Consider the following 27484-nt stretch of genomic DNA (forward strand, 5'->3'; position numbering starts at 1 on the left):
CGCCCGCAGCGGCACCAGCGGACCGAACGGGAGCCGCCCGGGCGGCGCTGGTGAGGAGCAGGAGGAGGAGGAGGAGGGGGACGGAGGCGGCGGGGGCGACGACTACCCCGTCGCGTTCTCGTGCGGGGCGGCGTGCGTGGCGCGCAGCTCCTCGGCGGGTGGCTCCTCGGCAGGCGGCTTCGGAGCGCGGCCCTCGCGCACGAGCACCTCCTGCTCGTGCTGGAACGCGACGGGGACGAAGCCATCGCCATCGCAGCCCAGCACCAGCCACACCACGTCTGCCGGCGACACGGGCGCGGAGGGGTTAGTCGCGCGACTCTCAATAGCCCCTTCACCGTGGCCCTGCTGGGCCCCCGAGCCATATTCAGATATCGTTCGGTGAGGCCAGCAGAGGACGATTTGATTCCTATGATGTTCATCATGGATGGAGATGAAACTCAGGTCTCCCCGGGTTAATAGAGTAGGGCACTAACCACCACCGCTCAATTCACACACACACAATGACAAACACAGATTCCACGCATTGCATTATTTGGTCTGTTGGAGCAAGTGATGTTAGTGCCTATTAATGCTGGCCAAGAGCATGGTGTGGTCAGAACCATGCCCAGCTGCCTTTGTCTCTGCAGCGCCGATGTTTAATCACCATACCAGATATTCAAGCAATACCGAGTTGACCTGGGGGAGACCCAGGACCACCACTGATGCTTACCAAGAATCGAACTAAGGTCACCGGGTTTGTAACAAAGTGGGATAACCACGACGACCATCGCTCCCCCAGACCACACGCACACATCGTGTGTGCGTGTGGTGTGCGTAGGGAGCACTGGGCAGGGGAGAGGTAGTGTAGTGGTTAGCGCGCTACATTTCGAACCTGAGTTCAATTCTCTCTCATGGCCAACACTAGTGACGATTATCTGAACTGGTCCTGGGCCTCCCCCTTAGGTCTCAGCTTCAAATGAATACCTGGTTCAGCGTTTGTAAACATCGCCACTGGGGAGACAAAGGTGGCTGGGCATGGTGCTGGCAACCCACCCTCTTGTGTGCCGTGCCAACCTTCATAGGCTGTTCTGTTATTTGCTTGTTGTAACCAAACAAAAGGGAGTGAAAACTAAACCGGCTATGGCTCTTACAACGATACTGCCCCCTTGTGTGCTCCATGCCTCAACGCTCCCAATGCCTCACCACTCTCTACGCCTCACCACTCTCCACGCCTCACCACTCTCCACGCCTCACCACGCCTCACAACTCTCCATGCCTCACCACTCTCCATCACTCACCACTCTCCATGTCTCACCACTCTCCATGTCTCACAACTCTCCATCACTCACCACTCTCCATGCCTCACCACTCTCCATGCCTCACCACTCTCCATGCCTCACCACTCTCCATCACTCACCACTCTCCATCACTCACCACTCACCATGTCTCACCACTCTCCATGCCTCACCACTCTCCATCACTCACCACTCTCCATCACTCACCACTCTCCATGCCTCACCACTCTCCATCACTCACCACTCTCCATCACTCACCACTCTCCACGTCTCACCACTCTCCACGTCTCACCACTCTCCAAGCCTCACCACTCTCCATCACTCACCACTCTCCATCACTCACCACTCTCCACGTCTCACCACTCTCCACGTCTCACCACTCTCCACGTCTCACCACTCTCCACGTCTCACCACTCTCCACGTCTCACCACTCTCCATGTCTCACCACTCTCCATGCCTCACCACTCGACATCACTCACCACGCTCCATGCCTCACCACTCTCCATGACTCACCACTCTCCATGTCTCATCACTCTACATCACTCACCACTCTCCATCACTCACCACTCTCCATGTCACACCACTCTCCATTACTCACCACTCTCCATCACTCACCACTCTCCATCACTCACCATCACTCACCACTCTCCATGCCTCACCACTCTCCATGTCTCACCACTCTCCATCACTCACCACTCTCCATGTCTCACCACTCTCCATGTCTCACCACTCTCCATGTCTCACCACTCTCCATGTCTCACCACTCTCCATGTCTCACCACTCTCCATCACTCACCACTCTCCATGCCTCACCACTCTCCATCATTCACCACTCTCCATGTCTCACCACTCTCCATCACTCACCACTCTCTATGTCTCACCACTCTCCATCACTCACCACTCTCCATGCCTCACCACTCTCCACGTCTCACCACTCTCCACGCCTCACCACTCTCCACGACTCACCACTCTCCACGCCTCACCACTCTCCACGTCTCACCACTCTCCACGTCTCACCACTCTCCACGCCTCACCACTCTCCACGCCTCACCATTCTCCACGCCTCACCACTCTCCACGTCTCACCACTCTCCACGCCTCACCACTTTCCACGCATCACCACTCTCCACGCCTCACCACTCTCCACGCCTCACCACTCTCCACGCCTCACCACTCTCCACGACTCACCACTCTCCACGCCTCACCACTCTCCATGTCTCACCACTCTCCACGTCTCACCACTCTCCACGCCTCACCACTCTCCATGTCTCACCACTCTCCATCACTCACCACTCTCCATCACTCACCATCACTCACCACTCTCCATGTCTCACCACTCTCCACGTCTCACCACTCTCCATCACTCAGCACTCTCCATGCCTCACAACTCTCCATGTCTCACCACTCTACATCACTCACCACTCTCCATCACTCACCACTCTCCATCACTCACCACTCTCCATGTCTCACCACTCTCCATGCCTCACCACTCTCCATCACTCACCACTCTCCATGCCTCACCACTCTCCATCACTCACCACTCTCCATGTCTCACCACTCTCCATGCCTCACCACTCTCCATGTCTTACCACTCTCCATGAATCACCACTCTCCATGTCTCACCACTCTCCATGTCTCACCACTCTCCATCACTCACCATCACTCACCACTCTCCATCACTCACCACTCTCCATCACTCACCACTCTCCATGACTCACCACTCTCCATCACTCACCACTTTCCATAACTCACCACTCTCCATGTCTCACCACTCTCCACGTCTCACCACTCTCCATGTCTCACCACTCTACACGTCTCACCACTCTCCACGTCTCACCACTCTCCACGTCTCACCATTCTCCACGTCTCACCACTCTCCACGTCTCACCACTCTCCATGTCTCACCACTCTCCATCACTTACCACTCTCCATCACTCACCACTCTCCACGCCTCACCGCTCTCCATGCCTCACCACTCTCCATGTCTCACCACTCTCCATGACTCACCACTCTCCATCACTCACCACTCTCCATCACTCACCACTCTCCATGTCTCACCACTCTCCATGCCTCACCACTCTCCATGCCTCACCACTCTCCATGCCTCACCACTCTCCATCACTCACCACTCTCCACGTCTCACCACTCTCCACGTCTCCCCACACTCCACGCCTCACCACTCTCCACGCCTCACCACTCTCCACGCCTCACCACTCTCCACGCCTCACCACTCTCCACACCTCACCACTCTCCACGCCTCACCACTCTCCATGACTAACCACTCTCCATGCCTCACCACTCTCCATGCCTCACCACTCTCCATGTCTCACCACTCTCCATCACTCACCACTCTCCATGTCTCACCACTCTCCATGACTAACCACTCTCCATGCCTCACCACTCTCCATGTCTCACCACTCTCCACGCCTCACCACTCTCCACACCTCACCACTCTCCACGCCTCACCACTCTCCATGACTAACCACTCTCCATGCCTCACCACTCTCCATGTCTCACCACTCTCCATGTCTCACCACTCTCCATCACTCACCACTCTCCATGTCTCACCACTCACCATGCCTCACCACTCTCCATCACTCACCACTCTCCATGTCTCACCACTCTCCATCACTCACCACTCTCCATGCCTCACCACTCTCCACGTCTCACCACTCTCCACGCCTCACCACTCTCCACGACTCACCACTCTCCACGCCTCACCACTCTCCACGTCTCACCACTCTCCACGCCTCACCACTCTCCACGCCTCACCACTCTCCACGTCTCACCACTCTCCACGCCTCACCACTCTCCACGCATCACCACTCTCCACGCCTCACCACTCTCCACGCCTCACCACTCTCCACGACTCACCACTCTCCATGTCTCACCAATCTCCATGTTTCACCACTCTCCATGTCTCACCACTCTCCATGCCTCACCACTCTCCATGTCTCACCACTCTCCATCACTCACCACTCTCCATCACTCACCATCACTCACCACTCTCCATGCCTCACCACTCTCCATGTCTCACCACTCTACATCACTCACCACTCTCCATCACTCACCACTCTCCATGTCTCACCACTCTCCATGCCTCACCACTCTCCATCACTCACCACTCTCCACACCTCACCACTCTCCACACCTCACCACTCTCCATCACTCACCACTCTCCATGCCTCACCACTCTCCATGTCTCACCACTCTCCATCACTCACCATCACTCACCACTCTCCATGTCTCACCACTCTCCATGTCTCACCACTCTCCACGCCTCACCACTCTCCACGCCTCACCACTCTCCATGCCTCACCACTCTCCATCACTCACCACTCTCCATGCCTCACCACTCTCCATCACTCACCACTTTCCATGTCTCACCACTCTCCATGCCTCACCACTCTCCATGACTCACCACTCTCCATCACTCACCACTCTCCATGTCTCACCACTCTCCATGCCTCACCACTCTCCATGTCTCACCACTCTCCATGTCTCACCACTCTCCATCACTCACCACTCTCCATCACTCACCACTCTCCATCACTCACCACTCTCCATGTCTCACCACTCTCCATGCCTCACCACTCTCCATGTCTCACCACTCTCCATCACTCACCACTCTCCATCACTCACCACTCTCCATCACTCACCACTCTCCATCACTCACCACTCTCCATGTCTCACCACTCTCCATGCCTCACCACTCTCCATGTCTCACCACTCTCCATGCCTCACCACTCTCCATGTCTCACCGCTCTCCATGCCTCACCACTCTCCATGTCTCACCACTCTCCATGACTCACCACTCTCCATGACTCACCACTCTCCATCACTCACCATCACTCACCACTCTCCATCACTCACCACTCTCCATGTCTCACCACTCTCCATGCCTCACCACTCTCCATGTCTCACCACTCTCCATGACTCACCACTCTCCATGACTCACCACTCTCCATGTCTCACCACTCTCCATCACTCACCACTCTCCATCACTCACCATCACTCACCACTCTCCATGCCTCACCACTCTCCATGTCTCACCACTCTACATCACTCACCACTCTCCACGCCTCACCACTCTCCATCACTCACCATCACTCACCACTCTCCATGTCTCACCACTCTCCATGTCTCACCACTCTCCATGCCTCACCACTCTCCATGTCTCACCACTCTACATCACTCACCACTCTCCACGCCTCACCACTCTCCATCACTCACCATCACTCACCACTCTCCATGTCTCACCACTCTCCATGTCTCACCACTCTCCATGCCTCACCACTCTCCATGCCTCACCACTCTCCATGCCTCACCACTCTCCATCACTCACCACTCTCCATCACTCACCACTCTCCATGTCTCACCACTCTCCATCACTCACCACTCTCCATCACTCACCACTCTCCATGTCTCACCACTCTCCATGTCTCACCACTCTCCATGTCTCACCACTCTCCATCACTCACCACTCTCCATCACTCACCACTCTCCATGTCTCACCACTCTCCATGCCTCACCACTCTCCATCACTCACCACTCTCCATGTCTCACCACTCTCCATGACTCACCACTCTCCATGTCTCACCACTCTCCATCACTCACCACTCTCCATCACTCACCACTCTCCATGTCTCACCACTCTCCATGTCTCACCACTCTCCATGACTCACCACTCTCCATGACTCACCACTCTCCATCACTCACCATCACTCACCACTCTCCATCACTCACCACTCTCCATGTCTCACCACTCTCCATGTCTCACCACTCTCCATGACTCACCACTCTCCATGACTCACCACTCTCCATCACTCACCATCACTCACCACTCTCCATGCCTCACCACTCTCCATGTCTCACCACTCTACATCACTCACCACTCTCCACGCCTCACCACTCTCCATCACTCACCATCACTCACCACTCTCCATGTCTCACCACTCTCCATGCCTCACCACTCTCCATGCCTCACCTCTCCATCACTCACCACTCTCCATGTCTCATCACTCACCATCACTCACCACTCTCCATGTCTCACCACTCTCCACGCCTCACCACTCTCCATGTCTCACCACTCTCCATGCCTCACCACTCTCCATCACTCACCACTCTCCATGCCTCACCACTCTCCATCACTCACCACTCTCCATGCCTCACCACTCTCCATCACTCACCACTCTCCATGTCTCACCACTCTCCATCACTCACCACTCTCCATGTCTCACCACTCTCCATCACTCACCACTCTCCATGTCTCACCACTCTCCATGTCTCACCACTCTCCATGCCTCACCACTCTCCATGCCTCACCACTCTCCATCACTCACCACTCTCCATGTCTCACCACTCTCCATCACTCACCACTCTCCATGTCTCACCACTCTCCATGTCTCACCACTCTCCATGCCTCACCACTCTCCATCACTCACCACTCTCCACGCCTCACCACTCTCCACGCCTCACCACTCTCCATCACTCACCACTCTCCATGTCTCACCACTCTCCATGTCTCACCACTCTCCATGCATCACCACTCTCCACGCCTCACCACTCTCCACGCCTCACCACTCTCCATGCATCACCACTCTCCACGCCTCACCACTCTCCATGTCTCACCACTCTCCATGTCTCACCACTCTCCACGCCTCACCACTCTCCATGCATCACCACTCTCCACGCCTCACCACTCTCCACGCCTCACCACTCTTCATGTCTCACCACGCCTCACCACTCTCCATGCCTCACCACTCTCCACGCCTCACCACTCTCCATGCCTCACCACTCTCCATCACTCACCACTCTCCATCACTCACCACTCTCCATGCCTCACCACTCTCCATCACTCACCACTCTCCATGCCTCACCACTCTCCATCACTCACCACTCTCCATGCCTCACCACTCTCCATCACTCACCGCTCTCCATGTCTCACCACTCTCCATGTCTCACCACTCTCCATCACTCACCACTCTCCATCACTCACCACTCTCCATGTCTCACCACTCTCCATGCATCACCACTCTCCACGCCTCACCACTCTCCATGCATCACCACTCTCCACGCCTCACCACTCTCCATGTCTCACCACTCTCCACGCCTCACCACTCTCCATGCATCACCACTCTCCACGCCTCACCACTCTCCACGCCTCACCACTCTTCATGTCTCACCACTCTCCACGCCTCACCACTCTCCATGCATCACCACTCTCCATGCCTCACCACTCTCCACGCCTCACCACTCTCCATCACTCACCACTCTCCGTGCCTCACCACTCTCCATGCCTCACCACTCTCCATCACTCACCACTCTCCGTGCCTCACCACTCTCCATGCCTCACCACTCTCCATCACTCACCACTCTCCATCACTCACCACTCTCCATCACTCACCACTCTCCATCACTCACCACTCTCCATCACTCACCACTCTCCATGTCTCACCACTCTCCATGACTCACCACTCTCCATCACTCACCACTCTCCATCACTCACCACTCTCCATGTCTCACCACTCTCCATCACTCACCGCTCTCCACGCCTCACCGCTCTCCACGCCTCACCGCTCTCCATCACTCACCACTCTCCATGCCTCACCACTCTCCATCACTCACCATCACTCACCACTCTCCATGCCTCGCCACTCTCCATATCTCACCCCTCTACATCACTCACCACTCTCCATCACTCATCACTCTCCATCACTCACCACTCTCCATCACTCACCACTCTCCATCACTCACCACTCTCCATCACTCACCACTCTCCATGTCTCACCACTCTCCATGACTCACCACTCTCCATGACTCACCACTCTCCATGACTCACCACTCTCCATGTCTCACCACTCTCCATGACTCACCACTCTCCATGACTCACCACTCTCCATGTCTCACCACTCTCCATGTCTCACCACTCTCCATGGCTCACCACTCTCCATCACTCACCACTCTCCATGTCTCACCACTCTCCATGACTCACCACTCTCCATGACTCACCACTCTCCATCACTCACCACTCTCCATGCCTCACCACTCTCCATGCCTCACCACTCTCCATGACTCACCACTCTCCATGACTCACCACTCTCCATCACTCACCACTCTCCATCACTCACCACTCTCCATGTCTCACCACTCTCCATCACTCACCACTCTCCATGTCTCACCACTCTCCACGACTCACCACTCTCCACGACTCACCACTCTCCACGTCTCACCACTCTCCACGACTCACCACTCTCCACGTCTCACCACTCTCCACGACTCACCACTCTCCATGTCTCACCACTCTCCACGACTCACCACTCTCCACGCCTCACCACTCTCCATCACTCACCACTCTCCATCACTCACCATCACTCACCACTCTCCATGCCTCGCCACTCTCCATATCTCACCCCTCTACATCACTCACCACTCTCCATCACTCACCACTCTCCATCACTCACCACTCTCCATCACTCACCACTCTCCATCACTCACCAATCTCCATCACTCACCACTCTCCATGTCTCACCACTCTCCATGACTCACCACTCTCCATGACTCACCACTCTCCATGGCTCACCACTCTCCATCACTCACCACTCTCCATGACTCACCACTCTCCATGTCTCACCACTCTCCATGTCTCACCACTCTCCATGGCTCACCACTCTCCATCACTCACCACTCTCCATGTCTCACCACTCTCCATGTCTCACCACTCTCCATGGCTCACCACTCTCCATCACTCACCACTCTCCATCACTCACCACTCTCCATCACTCACCACTCTCCATGTCTCACCACTCTCCATGACTCACCACTCTCCATGACTCACCACTCTCCATCACTCACCACTCTCCATGCCTCACCACTCTCCATGCCTCACCACTCTCCATCACTCACCACTCTCCATGTCTCACCACTCTCCATGACTCACCACTCTCCATGACTCACCACTCTCCATGACTCACCACTCTCCATGCCTCACCACTCTCCATCACTCACCACTCTCCATCACTCACCACTCTCCATGCCTCACCACTCTCCATCACTCACCACTCTCCATCACTCACCACTCTCCATGTCTCACCACTCTCCATGACTCACCACTCTCCATGACTCACCACTCTCCATGACTCACCACTCTCCATGCCTCACCACTCTCCATGCCTCACCACTCTCCATGACTCACCACTCTCCATGACTCACCACTCTCCATCACTCACCACTCTCCATCACTCACCACTCTCCATGTCTCACCACTCTCCACGACTCACCACTCTCCACGACTCACCACTCTCCACGTCTCACCACTCTCCACGACTCACCACTCTCCATGTCTCACCACTCTCCACGACTCACCACTCTCCACGTCTCACCACTCTCCATCACTCACCACTCTCCATGCCTCACCACTCTCCATGTCTCACCACTCTCCACGACTCACCACTCTCCACGACTCACCACTCTCCACGTCTCACCACTCTCCATGACTCACCACTCTCCATCACTCACCACTCTCCATCACTCACCACTCTCCATGCCTCACCACTCTCCATGCATCACCACTCTCCACGCCTCACCACTCTCCACGCCTCACCACTCTTCATGTCTCACCATGCCTCACCACTCTCCATGCCTCACCACTCTCCATCACTCACCACTCTCCATGCCTCACCACTCTCCATGTCTCACCACTCTCCATCACTCACCACTCTCCATCACTCACCACTCTCCATGTCTCACCACTCTCCATGTCTCACCACTCTCCATCACTCACCACTCTCCATCACTCACCGCTCTCCATCACTCACCACTCTCCATCACTCACCACTCTCCATCACTCACCACTCTCCATGCCTCACCACTCTCCATGCCTCACCACTCTCCATGTCTCACCACTCTCCATCACTCACCACTCTCCATGCCTCACCACTCTCCACGCCTCACCGCTCTCCACGCCTCACCACTCTCCATCACTCACCACTCTCCATGTCTCACCACTCTCCACGTCTCACCACTCTCCATCACTCACCACTCTCCATGCCTCACCACTCTCCATGTCTCACCACTCTCCATCACTCACCACTCTCCATGCCTCACCACTCTCCATGTCTCACCACTCTCCATCACTCACCGCTCTCCATCACTCACCACTCTCCATGCCTCACCACTCTCCATGCCTCACCACTCTCCATGTCTCACCACTCTACATCACTCACCACTCTCCATCACTCACCACTCTCCATCACTCACCACTCTCCATGTCTCACCACTCTCCATGTCTCACCACTCTCCATCACTCACCACTCTCCATCACTCACCACTCTCCATGTCTCACCAGTCCCCATGCCTCACCACTCTCCATCACTCACCAATCTCCATGACTCACCACTCTCCATCACTCACCACTCTCCATAACTCACCACTCTCCACGTCTCACCACTCTCCATAACTCACCACTCTCCACGTCTCACCACTCTCCACGTCTCACCACTCTCCACGTCTCACCACACTCCACGCCTCACCACTCTCCACGCCTCACCACTCTCCACGCCTCACCACTCTCCACGCCTCACCACTCTCCACGTCTCACCACTCTCCATGCCTCACCACTCTCCACGCCTCACCACTCTCCACGCCTCACCACTCTCCACGTCTCACCACTCTCCATGCCTCACCACTCTCCATGTCTCACCACTCTCCATGCCTCACCACTCTCCATCACTCACCATCACTCACCACTCTCCACGTCTCACCACTCTCTATCACTCAGCACTCTCCATGACTCACCACTCTCCATGTCTCACCACTCTCCATGTCTCACCACTCTCCATGTCTCACCACTCTCCACCACTCACCACTTTCCATCACTCACCACTCTCCATCACTCACCACTCTCCATCACTCACCACTTTCCATCACTCACCACTCTCCATCACTCACCACTCTCCATGTCTCACCACTCTCCATGACTCACCACTCTCCATCACTCACCACTCTCCATCACTCACCACTCTCCATGTCTCACCACTCTCCATGACTCACCACTCTCCATGCCTCACCACTCTCCATCACTCACCACTCTCCACGCCTCACCACTCTCCACGCCTCACCACTCTTCATGTCTCACCACGCCTCACCACTCTCCATGCCTCACCACTCTCCACGCCTCACCACTCTCCATGCCTCACCACTCTCCATCACTCACCACTCTCCATCACTCACCACTCTCCATCACTCACCGCTCTCCACGCCTCACCGCTCTCCACGCCTCACCGCTCTCCACGCCTCACCACTCTCCACGCCTCACCACTCTTCATGTCTCACCACGCCTCACCACTCTCCATGCCTCACCACTCTCCACACCTCACCACTCTCCATGCCTCACCACTCTCCATCACTCACCACTCTCCATGCCTCACCACTCTCCATGTCTCACCACTCTCCATCACTCACCACTCTCCATCACTCACCACTCTCCATGTCTCACCACTCTCCATGACTCACCACTCTCCATGACTCACCACTCTCCATCACTCACCACTCTCCATGCCTCACCGCTCTCCACGCCTCACCGCTCTCCATCACTCACCACTCTCCATGCCTAACCACTCTCCATCACTCACCATCACTCACCACTCTCCATGCCTCACCACTCTCCATGTCTCACCACTCTCCATGTCTCACCACTCTACATCACTCACCACTCTCCATCACTCACCACTCTCCATCACTCACCACTCTCCATGTCTCACCACTCTCCATCACTCACCACTCTCCATCACTCACCACTCTCCATGTCTCACCACTCTCCATGCCTCACCACTCTCCATGTCTCACCACTCTCCATGTATCACCACTCTCCATCACTCACCACTCTCCATCACTCACCACTCTCCATCACTCACCACTCTCCATGTCTCACCACTCTCCACAACTCACCACTCTCCACGTCTCACCACTCTCCATGTCTCACCACTCTCCACAACTCACCACTCTCCATGTCTCACCACTCTCCATCACTCACCACTCTCCATCACTCACCACTCTCCATGTCTCACCACTCTCCACAACTCACCACTCTCCACGTCTCACCACTCTCCATCACTCACCACTCTCCATGCCTCACCACTCTCCATCACTCACCATCACTCACCACTCTCCATGCCTCACCACTCTCCATGCATCACCACTCTCCACGCCTCACCACTCTCCACGCCTCACCACTCTTCATGTCTCACCACGCCTCACCACTCTCCATGCCTCACCACTCTCCACACCTCACCACTCTCCATGGCTCACCACTCTCCATGTCTCACCACTCTCCATGCCTCACCACTCTCCATGCCTCACCACTCTCCATGTCTCACCACTCTCCATCACTCACCACTCTCCATCACTCACCACTCTCCATGCCTCACCACTCTCCATGTCTCACCACTCTCCATCACTCACCGCTCTCCATCACTCACCGCTCTCCATGCCTCACCGCTCTCCACGCCTCACCGCTCTCCACGCCTCACCGCTCTCCATCACTCACCACTCTCCATGCCTCACCACTCTCCATGTCTCACCCCTCTACATCACTCACCACTCTCCATCACTCACCACTCTCCATCACTCACCACTCTCCATCACTCACCACTCTCCATCACTCACCACTCTCCATCACTCACCACTCTCCATCACTCACCACTCTCCATCACTCACCACTTTCCATCACTCACCACTCTCCATCACTCACCACTCTCCATCACTCACCACTCTCCATGTCTCACCACTCTCCATCACTCACCACTCTCCATCACTCACCACTCTCCATGTCTCACCACTCTCCATGTCTCACCACTCTCCATCACTCACCACTCTCCATCACTCACCACTCTCCATGCCTCACCACTCTCCATGCCTCACCACTCTCCATGACTCACCACTCTCCATGACTCACCACTCTCCATCACTCACCACTCTCCATCACTCACCACTCTCCATGTCTCACCACCCTCCATCACTCACCACTCTCCATGCCTCACCACTCTCCATGTCTCACCACTCTCCATCACTCACCACTCTCCATGTCTCACCACTCTCCACGACTCACCACTCTCCACGTCTCACCACTCTCCATCACTCACCACTCTCCACGCCTCACCACTCTCCACGCCTCACCACTCTTCATGTCTCACCACGCCTCACCACTCTCCACGCCTCACCACTCTCCATGCCTCACCACTCTCCATCACTCACCACTCTCCACGCCTCACCGCTCTCCACGCCTCACCGCTCTCCATCACTCACCACTCTCCATGCCTCTCCACTCTCCATGTCTCACCACTCTCCATCACTCACCGCTCTCCATGCCTCACCGCTCTCCACGCCTCACCGCTCTCCATCACTCACCACTCTCCATGCCTCTCCACTCTCCATGTCTCACCACTCTCCATCACTCACCACTCTCCATGTCTCACCACTCTCCATGTCTCACCACTCTCCATCACTCACCGCTCTCCATGCCTCACCGCTCTCCACGCCTCACCGCTCTCCACGCCTCACCGCTCTCCATCACTCACCACTCTCCATGCCTCGTCACTCTCCATGTCTCACCCCTCTACATCACTCACCACTCTCCATCACTCACCACTCTCCATCACTCACCACTCTCCATCACTCACCACTCTCCATCACTCACCACTCTCCATCACTCACCACTCTCCATGTCTCACCACTCTCCATGACTCACCACTCTCCATCACTCACCACTCTCCATCACTCACCACTCTCCATCACTCACCACTCTCCATCACTCACCACTCTCCATCACTCACCACTCTCCATCACTCACCACTCTCCATGTCTCACCACTCTCCATGACTCACCACTCTCCATCACTCACCACTCTCCATGTCTCACCACTCTCCATGTCTCACCACTCTCCATGTCTCACCACTCTCCATGGCTCACCACTCTCCATGTCTCACCACTCTCCATCACTCACCACTCTCCATGTCTCACCACTCTCCACGACTCACCACTCTCCACGTCTCACCACTCTCCATGCCTCACCACTCTCCATCACTCACCACTCTCCATGTCTCACCACTCTCCACGACTCACCACTCTCCATGTCTCACCACTCTCCACGTCTCACCACTCTCCATCACTCACCACTCTCCATCACTCACCACTCTCCATGACTCACCACTCTCCATGACTCACCACTCTCCATCACTCACTACTCTCCATGTCTCACCACTCTCCATGCCTCACCACTCTCCACGCCTCACCACTCTCCACGCCTCACCACTCTCCATCACTCACCACTCTCCATCACTCACCACTCTCCATCACTCACCGCTCTCCACGTCTCACCACTCTCCATGCCTCACCACTCTCCATGCCTCACCGCTCTCCACGTCTCACCACTCTCCATCACTCACCACTCTCCATGCATCACCACTCTCCACGCCTCACCACTCTCCACGCCTCACCACTCTTCATGTCTCACCACGCCTCACCACTCTCCATGCCTCACCACTCTCCACACCTCACCACTCTCCATGCCTCACCACTCTCCATCACTCACCACTCTCCATGCCTCACCACTCTCCATGTCTCACCACTCTCCATCACTCACCACTCTCCATGCCTCACCACTCTCCATGTCTCACCACTCTCCATGCCTCACCACTCTCCATGTCTTACCACTCTCCATGACTCACCACTCTCCATCACTCACCACTCTCCATGCCTCACCACTCTCCATGTCTCACCACTCTCCATCACTCACCACTCTCCATCACTCACCACTCTCCATGCCTCACCACTCTCCATGTCTCACCACTCACCATCACTCACCACTCTCCATCACTCACCACTCTCCATGCCTCACCACTCTCCATCACTCACCACTCTCCATGTCTCACCACTCTCCATGTCTCACCACTCTCCGTCACTCACCACTCTCCATGCCTCACCACTCTCCATCACTCACCACTCTCCATGCCTCACCACTCTCCACGCCTCACCACTCTCCACGCCTCACCACTCTTCATGTCTCACCACTCTCCATCACTCACCACTCTCCATCACTCACCACTCTCCATGTCTCACCACTCTCCATCACTCACCACTCTCCACACCTCACCACTCTCCACACCTCACCACTCTCCATCACTCACCACTCTCCATCACTCACCACTCTCCATGTCTCACCACTCTCCATCACTCACCACTCTCCATCACTCACCACTCTCCATGTCTCACCACTCTCCATCACTCACCACTCTCCACACCTCACCACTCTCCATGTCTCACCACTCTCCATGTCTCACCACTCTCCATCACTCACCACTCTCCATCACTCACCACTCTCCATGTCTCACCAGTCCCCATGCCTCACCACTCTCCATCACTCACCACTCTCCACGCCTCACCGCTCTCCACGCCTCACCGCTCTCCACGCCTCACCACTCTCCATCACTCACCACTCTCCATCACTCACCACTCTCCATCACTCACCACTCTCCATCACTCACCATCACTCACCACTCTCCACGCCTCACCACTCTCCATGCCTCACCACTCTCCATCACTCACCACTCTCCATCACTCACCACTCTCCATGCCTCACCACTCTCCATGCCTCACCACTCTCCATGTCTCACCACTCTCCATCACTCACCACTCTCCATCACTCACCACTCTCCATGCCTCACCACTCTCCATCACTCACCACTCTCCATGCCTCACCACTCTCCATCACTCACCACTCTCCATGTCTCACCACTCTCCACGTCTCACCACTCTCCACGCCTCACCACTCTCCACGACTCACCACTGTCCATCACTCACCACTCTCCATGTCTCACCACTCTCCATGTCTCACCACTCTCCATCACTCACCACTCTCCACGCCTCACCACTCTCCATCACTCACCACTCTCCATCACTCACCACTCTCCACGCCTCACCACTCTCCATGTCTTACCACTCTCCATGTCTCACCACTCTCCACGACTCACCACTCTCCACGTCTCACCACTCTCCACGCCTCACCACTCTCCACGACTCACCACTCTCCATCACTCACCACTCTCCATCACTCACCACTCTCCACGCCTCACCACTCTCCACGCCTCACCACTCTCCACGACTAACCACTCTCCACGACTCACCACTCTCCATCACTCACCACTCTCCATCACTCACCACTCTCCATGTCTCACCACTCCCCATGCCTCACCACTCTCCATCACTCACCACTCTCCATCACTCACCGCTCTCCATGACTCACCACTCTCCATGTCTCACCACTCCCCATGCCTCACCACTCTCCATCACTCACCACTCTCCATGTCTCACCACTCTCTTTTTGACTCACCACTCTCCATCACTCACCACTCTCCATGACTCACCACTCTCCATCACTCACCACTCTCCATGTCTCACCACTCCCCATGCCTCACCACTCTTCATCACTCACCACTCTCCATGTCTCACCACTCTCCATGACTCACCACTCCCCATGACTCACCACTCTCCATGACTCACCACTCTCCATGTCTCACCACTCCCCATGACTCACCACTCCCCATGACTCACCACTCTCCATGACTCACCACTCTCCATGACTCACCACTCCCCATGACTCACCACTCTCCATGACTCACCACTCTCCATGCCTCACCACTCTCCATCACTCACCACTCTCCATGACTCACCACTCCCCATGACTCACCACTCTCCATGACTCACCACTCTCCATGTCTCACCACTCTCCATGACTCACCACTCTCCATCACTCACCACTCTCCATGACTCACCACTCTCCATCACTCACCACTCTCCATGACTCACCACTCTCCATCACTCACCACTCTCCATGTCTCACCACTCTCCATGTCTCACCACTCTCCATGTCTCACCACTCTCCATGACTCACCACTCTCCATGACTCACCACTCTCCATCACTCACCGCTCTCCATGACTCACCACTCTCCATCACTCACCACTCTCCATGACTCACCACTCTCCATGACTCACCACTCTCCATCACTCACCGCTCTCCATGACTCACCACTCTCCATCACTCACCGCTCTCCATGACTCACCACTCTCCATCACTCACCACTCTCCATCACTCACCACTCTCCATCACTCACCATCACTCACCACTCTCCATGTCTCACCACTCTCCATCACTCACCACTCTCCATCACTCACCACTCTCCATCACTCACCATCACTCACCACTCTCCATCACTCACCACTCTCCATGTCTTACCACTCTCCATCACTCACCACTCTCCATCACTCACCACTCTCCATCACTCACCATCACTCACCACTCTCCATGTCTCACCACTCTCCATCACTCACCACTCTCCATCACTCACCACTCTCCATCACTCACCATCACTCACCACTCTCCATCACTCACCGCTCTCCATGCCTCGTCACTCTCCATGTCTCACCCCTCTACATCACTCACCACTCTCCATCACTCACCACTCTCCATCACTCACCACTCTCCATGCCTCGTCACTCTCCATGTCTCACCCCTCTACATCACTCACCACTCTCCATCACTCACCACTCTCCATCACTCACCACTCTCCATCACTCACCACTCTCCATCACTCACCACTCTCCATCACTCACCACTCTCCATGTCTCACCACTCTCCATGACTCACCACTCTCCATGACTCACCACTCTCCATCACTCACCACTCTCCATGTCTCACCACTCTCCATGTCTCACCACTCTCCATGTCTCACCACTCTCCATCACTCACCACTCTCCATGTCTCACCACTCTCCATGTCTCACCACTCTCCATCACTCACCACTCTCCACGTCTCACCACTCTCCATGCCTCACCACTCTCCATGCCTCACCGCTCTCCACGTCTCACCACTCTCCATCACTCACCACTCTCCACGACTCACCGCTCTCCACGTCTCACCACTCTCCACGCCTCACCACTCTCCATGCCTCACCACTCTCCATCACTCACCACTCTCCATGCCTCACCACTCTCCATGTCTCACCACTCTCCATCACTCACCACTCTCCATCACTCACCACTCTCCATGTCTCACCACTCTCCATCACTCACCGCTCTCCATGCCTCACCGCTCTCCACGCCTCACCACTCTCCATCACTCACCACTCTCCATCACTCACCACTCTCCATGTCTCACCACTCTCCATCACTCACCACTCTCCATCACTCACCACTCTCCATCACTCACCACTCTCCATGTCTCACCACTCTCCATGTCTCACCACTCTCCATCACTCACCGCTCTCCATCACTCACCACTCTCCATGCCTCACCACTCTCCATCACTCACCACTCTCCATCACTCACCACTCTCCATGCCTCACCACTCTCCATGTCTCACCACTCTCCATCACTCACCACTCTCCATCACTCACCACTCTCCATGTCTCACCACTCTCCATGTCTCACCACTCTCCATCACTCACCGCTCTCCATCACTCACCACTCTCCATGCCTCACCACTCTCCATGTCTCACCACTCTCCATCACTCACCACTCTCCATCACTCACCACTCTCCATCACTCACCACTCTCCATGTCTCACCACTCTCCATGCCTCACCACTCTCCATGTCTTACCACTCTCCATGACTCACCACTCTCCATCACTCACCACTCTCCATGCCTCACCACTCTCCATGTCTCACCACTCTCCATCACTCACCACTCTCCATGCCTCACCACTCTCCATCACTCACCACTCTCCATGTCTCACCACTATCCATGTCTCACCACTCTCCATCACTCACCACTCTCCATGCCTCACCACTCTCCATCACTCACCATCACTCACCACTCTCCATGCCTCGCCACTCTCCATGTCTCACCCCTCTATATCACTCACCACTCTCCATCACTCACCACTCTCCATCACTCACCACTCTCCATCACTCACCACTCTCCATCACTCACCACTCTCCATGACTCACCAATCTCCATGACTCACCACTCTCCATCACTCACTACTCTCCATGTCTCACCACTCTCCATGCCTCACCACTCTCCATGCCTCACCACTCTCCATCACTCACTACTCTCCATGTCTCACCACTCTCCATGCCTCACCACTCTCCACGCCTCACCACTCTCCACGCCTCACCACTCTTCATGTCTCACCACTCTCCATGTCTCACCACTCTCCATGTCTCACCACTCTCCATCACTCACCACTCTCCATCACTCACCACTCTCCATCACTCACCACTCTCCATGTCTCACCACTCTCCATCACTCACCACTCTCCACACCTCACCACTCTCCATGTCTCACCAGTCCCCATGCCTCACCACTCTCCATCACTCACCACTCTCCACGCCTCACCGCTCTCCACGCCTCACCGCTCTCCATGCCTCACCACTCTCCATCACTCACCACTCTCCATCACTCACCACTCTCCATCACTCACCATCACTCACCACTCTCCACGCCTCACCACTCTCCATGCCTCACCACTCTCCATCACTCACCACTCTCCATCACTCACCACTCTCCATGCCTCACCACTCTCCATGCCTCACCACTCTCCATGCCTCACCACTCTCCATCACTCACCACTCTCCACGTCTCACCACTCTCCATGTCTCACCACTCTCCACGCCTCACCACTCTCCACGTCTCACCACTCTCCACGTCTCACCACTCTCCACGCCTCACCACTCTCCACGACTCACCACTGTCCATCACTCACCACTCTCCATGTCTCACCACTCTCCATGTCTCACCACTCTCCATCACTCACCACTCTCCACGCCTCACCACTCTCCATCACTCACCACTCTCCATGCCTCACCACTCTCCATGCCTCACCACTCTCCATGCCTCACCACTCTCCATCACTCACCACTCTCCACGTCTCACCACTCTCCATGTCTCACCACTCTCCATGTCTCACCACTCTCCACGTCTCACCACTCTCCACGTCTCACCACTCTCCACGCCTCACCACTCTCCACGACTCACCACTGTCCATCACTCACCACTCTCCATGTCTCACCACTCTCCATGTCTCACCACTCTCCATGTCTCACCACTCTCCATCACTCACCACTCTCCATCACTCACCACTCTCCACGCCTCACCACTCTCCATCACTCACCACTCTCCATCACTCACCACTCTCCACGCCTCACCACTCTCCATGTCTTACCACTCTCCATGTCTCACCACTCTCCACGACTCACCACTCTCCACGTCTCACCACTCTCCACGCCTCACCACTCTCCACGACTCACCACTCTCCATCACTCACCACTCTCCATCACTCACCACTCTCCACGCCTCACCACTCTCCACGCCTCACCACTCTCCACGACTAACCACTCTCCACGACTCACCACTCTCCATCACTCACCACTCTCCATCACTCACCACTCTCCATGTCTCACCACTCCCCACGCCTCACCACTCTCCACGCCTCACCACTCTCCACGACTAACCACTCTCCACGACTCACCACTCTCCATCACTCACCACTCTCCATCACTCACCACTCTCCATGTCTCACCACTCTCCATGACTCACCACTCTCCATCACTCACCACTCTCCATGACTCACCACTCTCCATCACTCACCACTCTCCATGACTCACCACTCTCCATCACTCACCACTCTCCATGTCTCACCACTCCCCATGCCTCACCACTCTCCATCACTCACCACTCTCCATGTCTCACCACTCTCCATGACTCACCACTCCCCATGACTCACCACTCTCCATGACTCACCACTCTCCATGTCTCACCACTCTCCATGACTCACCACTCTCCATCACTCACCACTCTCCATGACTCACCACTCTCCATCACTCACCACTCTCCATGACTCACCACTCTCCATCACTCACCACTCTCCATGTCTCACCACTCTCCATGTCTCACCACTCTCCATGTCTCACCACTCTCCATGACTCACCACTCTCCATGACTCACCACTCTCCATCACTCACCGCTCTCCATGACTCACCACTCTCCATCACTCACCACTCTCCATGACTCACCACTCTCCATGACTCACCACTCTCCATCACTCACCGCTCTCCATGACTCACCACTCTCCATCACTCACCGCTCTCCATGACTCACCACTCTCCATGTCTCGCCACTCTCCATGTCTCACCACTCTCCACGCCTCACCGCTCTCCATCACTCACCACTCTCCATGTCTCACCACTCTCCACACCTCACCACTCTCCATCACTCTCCACGCCTCATCGCTCTCCATGTCTCACCACTCTCCACACCTCACCGCTCTCCATCACTCACCACTCTCCATGTCTCACCACTCTCCACGCCTCACCACTCTCCATCACTCACCACTCTCCACGCCTCACCGCTCTCCACGCCTCATCGCTCTCCACACCTCACCGCTCTCCATCACTCACCACTCTCCATGTCTCACCACTCTCCATGTCTCACCACTCTCCACGCCTCACCGCTCTCCACGCCTCATCGCTCTCCACACCTCACCGCTCTCCATCACTCACCACTCTCCATGTCTCACCACTCTCCATGTCTCACCACTCTCCACGCCTCACCGCTCTCCACGCCTCATCGCTCTCCACACCTCACCGCTCTCCATCACTCACCACTCTCCATGCCTCACCACTCTCCATGTCTCACCACTCTCCACGCCTCACCGCTCTCCACGCCTCATCGCTCTCCACACCTCACCGCTCTCCATCACTCACCACTCTCCATGTCTCACCACTCTCCATCACTCACCACTCTCCATCACTCACCGCTCTCCACGCCTCACCGCTCTCCACGCCTCATCGCTCTCCACACCTCACCGCTCTCCATCACTCACCACTCTCCATGTCTCACCACTCTCCATCACTCACCACTCTCCATCACTCACCACTCTCCATCACTCACCACTCTCCATCACTCACCACTCTCCACGCCTCATCGCTCTCCACACCTCACCACTCTCCATCACTCACCACTCTCCATCACTCACCACTCTCCATCACTCACCACTCTCCATGTCTCACCACTCTCCATGCCTCAACGATCTCCATGACTGACCACTCTCCATGACCGACCGCTCTCCATACTAAACATTGAGGTGTTGGCGCTCATCTCCAGTCTACAGCTCAGAGGCAATGGTGGAAATTCCACGTTCCTATGGCGGTGGTGTGTCCATCCCATTTTAAGAGCCACAATGTCTGTGAATAGGAGATGGCGGTCCTTAATAAACGTCACGAAGCAGTGCTTGAAGAAACGCATGCGGCTCCACAACCGCAGGTTTGCCGACTCCTGCCCTATCCCTAGGAAAATCACTTTTGAATTCCCCAGAAAGTGGTGTTCTTTTTATCGACCTTCCGCCTGTGAGCCGCGTGCTCTACGGCGGAACATGGCGTGCGGTCAAGACGACATCAGAGTGGCAGCCAAAGCAGGGAATGCGCTCGAGAGGACGTCCGTAAGGCGGAGAAAGAGCAATGAAATCCGCCCGTCTGCAGACGCTCGATGGATTATAACAATGACGACTGCATTTATCTTGCGCCCTCCCCGCCCCCCCCCCCCCCCCAGAGGCCCCTGTGTGCTACAAGGGGAACAATAAACTAAAACTGAACAATTTTTATGTTACCAGGTAAGGCCCACCGAGCCGTACAGCTCTTGTTCAGAAGTGACCACAAATGACAGCTCAACGAGGTGGCTTATCGGGTGGAAATATATAGCAGCCAAATACGCGTGACGTCGATTCTAAATGTGGAGGGAAAAACCGGAGGAGCCGGAGAAAAATCCACGCGACCACAGGGAGATATACACCGCAAACTCCAAATATACAGCATCCTTATGCGGTCAGGATCGATCCCTCGACCTCCTATGTACCCGGCGATGTAGTTAACATCTCAGCAACACGGCACCGGCCTGCGAGCGCCGCATGGCGTCGCGACCGGGCAGGGGAGCGGCCGGCAATGAGGCCTGGCCGGCGATGAGGCCTGGCCGCCGACAGACGAGGAGGCCGGCGGAGGGTGGGGGGGGGGGCGGGGGGTGGACGGCCTACCGAAGAGCATCTCGACGGCGGACAGCTGGAAGGCGCTCCGGAGAACATCGAGCCGCACGAGGCCCCCGCTGCTCAGTAGGAAGTTCCGCGTCTCCGCTTCCTGCGAGGGCACCGCGTTGCTGCCACCCTGCGGGGGGAAACGCCATGCCGGCACGGTCAGCGCGCCCACCCGGAACTCAACGATTTCTTATTGTTGTTGTTGTTACTATCTTTGTCATTGCGCTTGTGTATCTGGGAATGCTGCAAGACTCTTGTTCAGGAGGGCGCCTGTGCAGTGGGGGGGGGGGGGGCGCGATGACGCAGGTGCTCCTGATGTGCGATCCCAATCGATTGTGGCGAGATGTTAACTGCCTCGCCTGGTCTAGAGGAGGTCTTGGGCTCGATTCCCGACCTCGTACACCTGCTGTATATTTGGAGTTTGTGTGTTTTCCCCGTGGTCACGTGGATTTTTCTGCGGGTCGTCCAGTTTTTCCCTCCACATTTAGGATCAACATCACGCGTTTAGAGTATTTGGCTGCGTGGAATTTCCACGCGATAAGCCACTTCGTTGACCCATCATTTGTGGCCAGGTCGCTTCTGAAGAAAAGCTGCATAGCTCAGTGGGCCTTACCTGGTAACAAGTAAAATAGTTTCGTTTAGAATAGTTTAGACTGATTTTCAGGTAATTTCTCAGCATTGGGTAGGTTTTGCCCAAAAGCAGTTCCACCGTGCGTGTGGGTTTAGCTCTGGGAGAAAACCGGAGAGCACGCAGTGGAAGCCCGTGCCGAACACGGGGGGAGGAGAGCGAGAACCTTCAGACTCCACACAGGGAGAGGCGCCCTTCGAGCCGCGAGCATTACCACAACATCCTGTGCAGGATATAGAGCAATGGACTCACGAGCGTCACTGTGGGGAAGGGCAAGTAGCACATTAAATCTAGACTCTGCTGATGAGAGACACTGAACGTCGGAACCGGTCCACAGCTTGGAAATTAAGCCCTCCCAGAAGGCCGTCTGGCCAATGGCAGCTACGTGAAGGAGATGCACAGTAGATAATCGATTGATTATCCGACTTCCAACATTATCCGGCGCCGATCTTGCGAAACCGGCATGTGATCCGGCGATCGCTGGAAAACCGCTCCAAAGGCTGTACCAGTCCAGAGATCAGCTCTCCACATGCGTGTAAAAAAGCAGCTATGCTTGATTTTAGTGTCAAATAATATATATGGTACATTATACACTACATACAATTTAAACAATTAAAATACTGCATATACATACAGTTTTTATGACAAATAAGTTGTAGAGTGCCACCCCCCCTAATCACGACCATTCTGGTGTAGTTCCCACACGCCCTCACTCCTAGCCCCACTCAGCACCGTCTGTGTTTGCTACGGAACCCATTATCCGTAGCCAACAGAAGGCAGAGCGCGGAGACGCGCAACTCAGGCCACCGATGCTGCCAGGGCTACCCCCAGCCATTCAGTGAAGAGAGTTTATAAATCAGCACGCATCAACACAAGCTTTGGTGGGTCTCCATCCAGCAGTGGATTGACCAATGGCCGACGACGATCGTGGCGATGACGAGTGGCCGTGTGAGACCGTGGGAGTAGAATGGGGCCCTTACCCGCGGCTGGCAGCGAACTCTCACCCAGCGCGGAGGGCCCGACGCAGCCAGCAGTCGCTGCTCCGGCCGCAACACCAGCACGAGCTGCCGCACCTCGCCCACCTCGGCCTGCACGCGGTCCAGCCGCTCCCACAGCCCCCGCAGCGCGCGGCCCGCGGCCGAGCCTTCGGCATCCCACGGGCCGGGGCTCGCCGCTCGGCCCACGGGCCCCCGCGCCGGGCCGTCCCGCTCGGCGTCGCGAGGGCTGGGCGCCCTCCGCGGAGCTCCCCCGCCGGGCCGGCACGGCTCCGGACTGCCCCGCGGCCTCGCGGCCCCGCCCGCCGGTTCGCGCTCGAAGCTCTCGAGCGGCGGGGAGACGTCGCGAGCGAAGTGTCCGGCGGCCTCCCCGCTCGGGCGACGCGGCCGCCGGTCGTCCGCGGAGGCCCTCGAGAGCTCCTCCGTCAACCGGCGCGGCGAGGACGCCTGCCGGCGCGGCTCGTCGCAGGGCGGCCACAGCTCCCGCAGCCCGCCGGCGGGGCCCGGGTTGGCGTCGCGGCCCTCGGACGGCCGAGTGCCGGCCCGCGGGGACAAGCGGCCGGGCCCCTCCACTGCCACGTCGCGCACGACCAGCCGCAGCGCGTAGCGGTCTGTGCTGGCGCAGGGCAGGAACGCCGGCTCCGACTGCTTCTGCCGGCCGACCAGCATCGCCAGGGAGTGCGATGGGGCCAGGAAGCACAGCCCCTTGGGCCGCTCGTCGCGCCCCAGCGTGACGTGCTGCAGCGGCGAGATCCCGCGGCCGCTCAGGGAGTACATGAGCACCGAGGCGGACGTGTTGGAGGCGACGGCCACGGTGTCGGCGGTCGCGTCGTAGGCCAGCAGGTCCGGCACCAGCAGCCCCGGCAGGCGCACCTTCCTGGTGGTCGTCGCCTTCTGGTCCAGCGTGACCAGCAGGAGGTGCGAGCTGTCGTCGTCGCTGCCGCCGCCGCCGCTCGATAGGTCCCTGCGCTTGAGCCGGATCAGCGGCCCGGGGTCCGACTTGCGGTGGTGGGCCAGCAGGTGCGTGAGGTCGACGACGGGCCCGCGGCCCGTGCCGTCGTCTGCCACGAACCCGCCGCGGGGCTCCGGCGAGCGCCCGCGGGGCCTCGTGGCGCAGTCCTCGGCGTCCTCGCGCGGGCGCAGCGTGTTCGGCGAGGAGCCCGGCGCGCCGTCGAACGCCGCCCCGGACAGCTCGAAGGGTGCGCCGGCCGCGTCGAGGCCGCAGACGCGGTCCAGGGGCAGCTCGGTGGCCACGAGCACGCGGGCGTCGCACGCGGCCTCCACGGCACACACGTAGCCGCCCACGTCGAGCACGTGGGAGAAGCCGCACGGCTGCAGCGAGCGGCTGGGCTCGTCCCACAGGTACGAGTGCAGCGCCGTGCCCACGGCCAGCACCAGGCGCGTGCCGTCCGTCGTCCATGCGGCGCAGCGCACCAGGCCGCTGCCGCGGATGTCGGCGCGGACGGAGCGGGCGTCGGAGCGCAGCGAGTAGAGCAGGCAGGCATCGCGCTTGGTGAGCAGCACCAGCGTCTCGGAGCGTGGGTGCCACACGCAGCCCTGCGGCAGGATGGCGAATGGCTCCTCGCGCTCGCAAAGCCGCGAGCACGCTGGGCGAGCGTCGTTGCGTCCGGCGGGCGTCACCTGGTGGGGGCGGGGGGAGCGAGAGGGTCCCGCGCCACGGTGAGGCTTCCGCACGGACGCCGCAGGCCGTACACCGTGCCCGTGTCACTCCACTGCTGGATGAAGGATGAGTGGGTTGGTTTGGGTGGGATAGTGGGTGGGTGGGTGAGCGGGTGGTTTAGATCAGTGGGTGGATGGGTGGGTGGATGGGTTGGGTGGGGTGGGTTCGGTGGGTGGGTGGATGAGTAAGTGGGTTGGGTGGATGAATGGATGAGTGAGTGAGTGGGTCGGGTTGAGTGGGTCGGGTTGAGTGGGTGAGTGAGTGGATGAGTGAGTGGGTGTGTGGGTTATGTGAGTTTGGTGGGTGGGTTGTTCAGTTGGTGGGTCTGATGGGTGGTTCTGGTGGGTGGGTGGACCGGGTGCGTTGGTTTGACTGAGTGAATGGGTGGGTTGGTAGGTGAGTGAGTGGGTGGGTGAGTGGGTGCCACGAAAACGGGTTATTCATTCCCCCGCTCCGCGTGCGCCCGCTGCCCTCACCTGCCAGACGGTGACGTGTTTCTTGTGCTGCACAGCGAGAAGCGCGGGCAGCGCGGGGTCGGCGGGGCCCCAGCTCACGCCGTAGACGTGCTCGAAGCTGCCCAGCGTCGCCGCGCCGCCCAGTCGCCCGACCACCGCCGCCTCCTCCGGCTCCTCCTCCTCTCCGCCTGCGTGGAGGCCGGACAGCAGCAACTGCTTGCCGTCGGTCCACGCGAGGCCCAGCGAGGGGTGCACGGCGCGCCGCAGGACGTTGACGCCGCTGCGCAGCAGCTTCGCCTTGCCCAGCTCCATGCCGCCGCGGTGGCGGGCGCGGCGGTCCTGCGGGCGACATCCGAGGCCGCGGTGAAGTCCCCC

At 57.2% G+C, this 27484-nt stretch overlaps 1 protein-coding gene across 1 annotated transcript; it reads right to left on the reverse strand.

Moving 5' to 3' along the window:
• On the reverse strand, window positions 1–27443 carry LOC144717760 (WD repeat and coiled-coil-containing protein-like). Its single transcript, XM_078593387.1, has 4 exons — window positions 27131–27443; window positions 24959–26614; window positions 23354–23480; window positions 1–278 (listed from the first exon to the last, which is right to left on the reverse strand). The coding sequence occupies exons 1-4, from the start codon at window positions 27419–27421 to the stop codon at window positions 103–105; spliced, it is 2250 nt and encodes a 749-aa protein (XP_078449513.1). The 5' UTR covers window positions 27422–27443; the 3' UTR covers window positions 1–102.
• Window positions 27444–27484: the final 41 nt, after the last annotated feature.

The sequence above is a fragment of the Lampetra planeri genome, chromosome 4 (assembly GCF_965212315.1).
Source record: "Lampetra planeri chromosome 4, kcLamPlan1.2.h2, whole genome shotgun sequence".
NCBI lineage: Eukaryota > Metazoa > Chordata > Hyperoartia > Petromyzontiformes > Petromyzontidae > Lampetra > Lampetra planeri.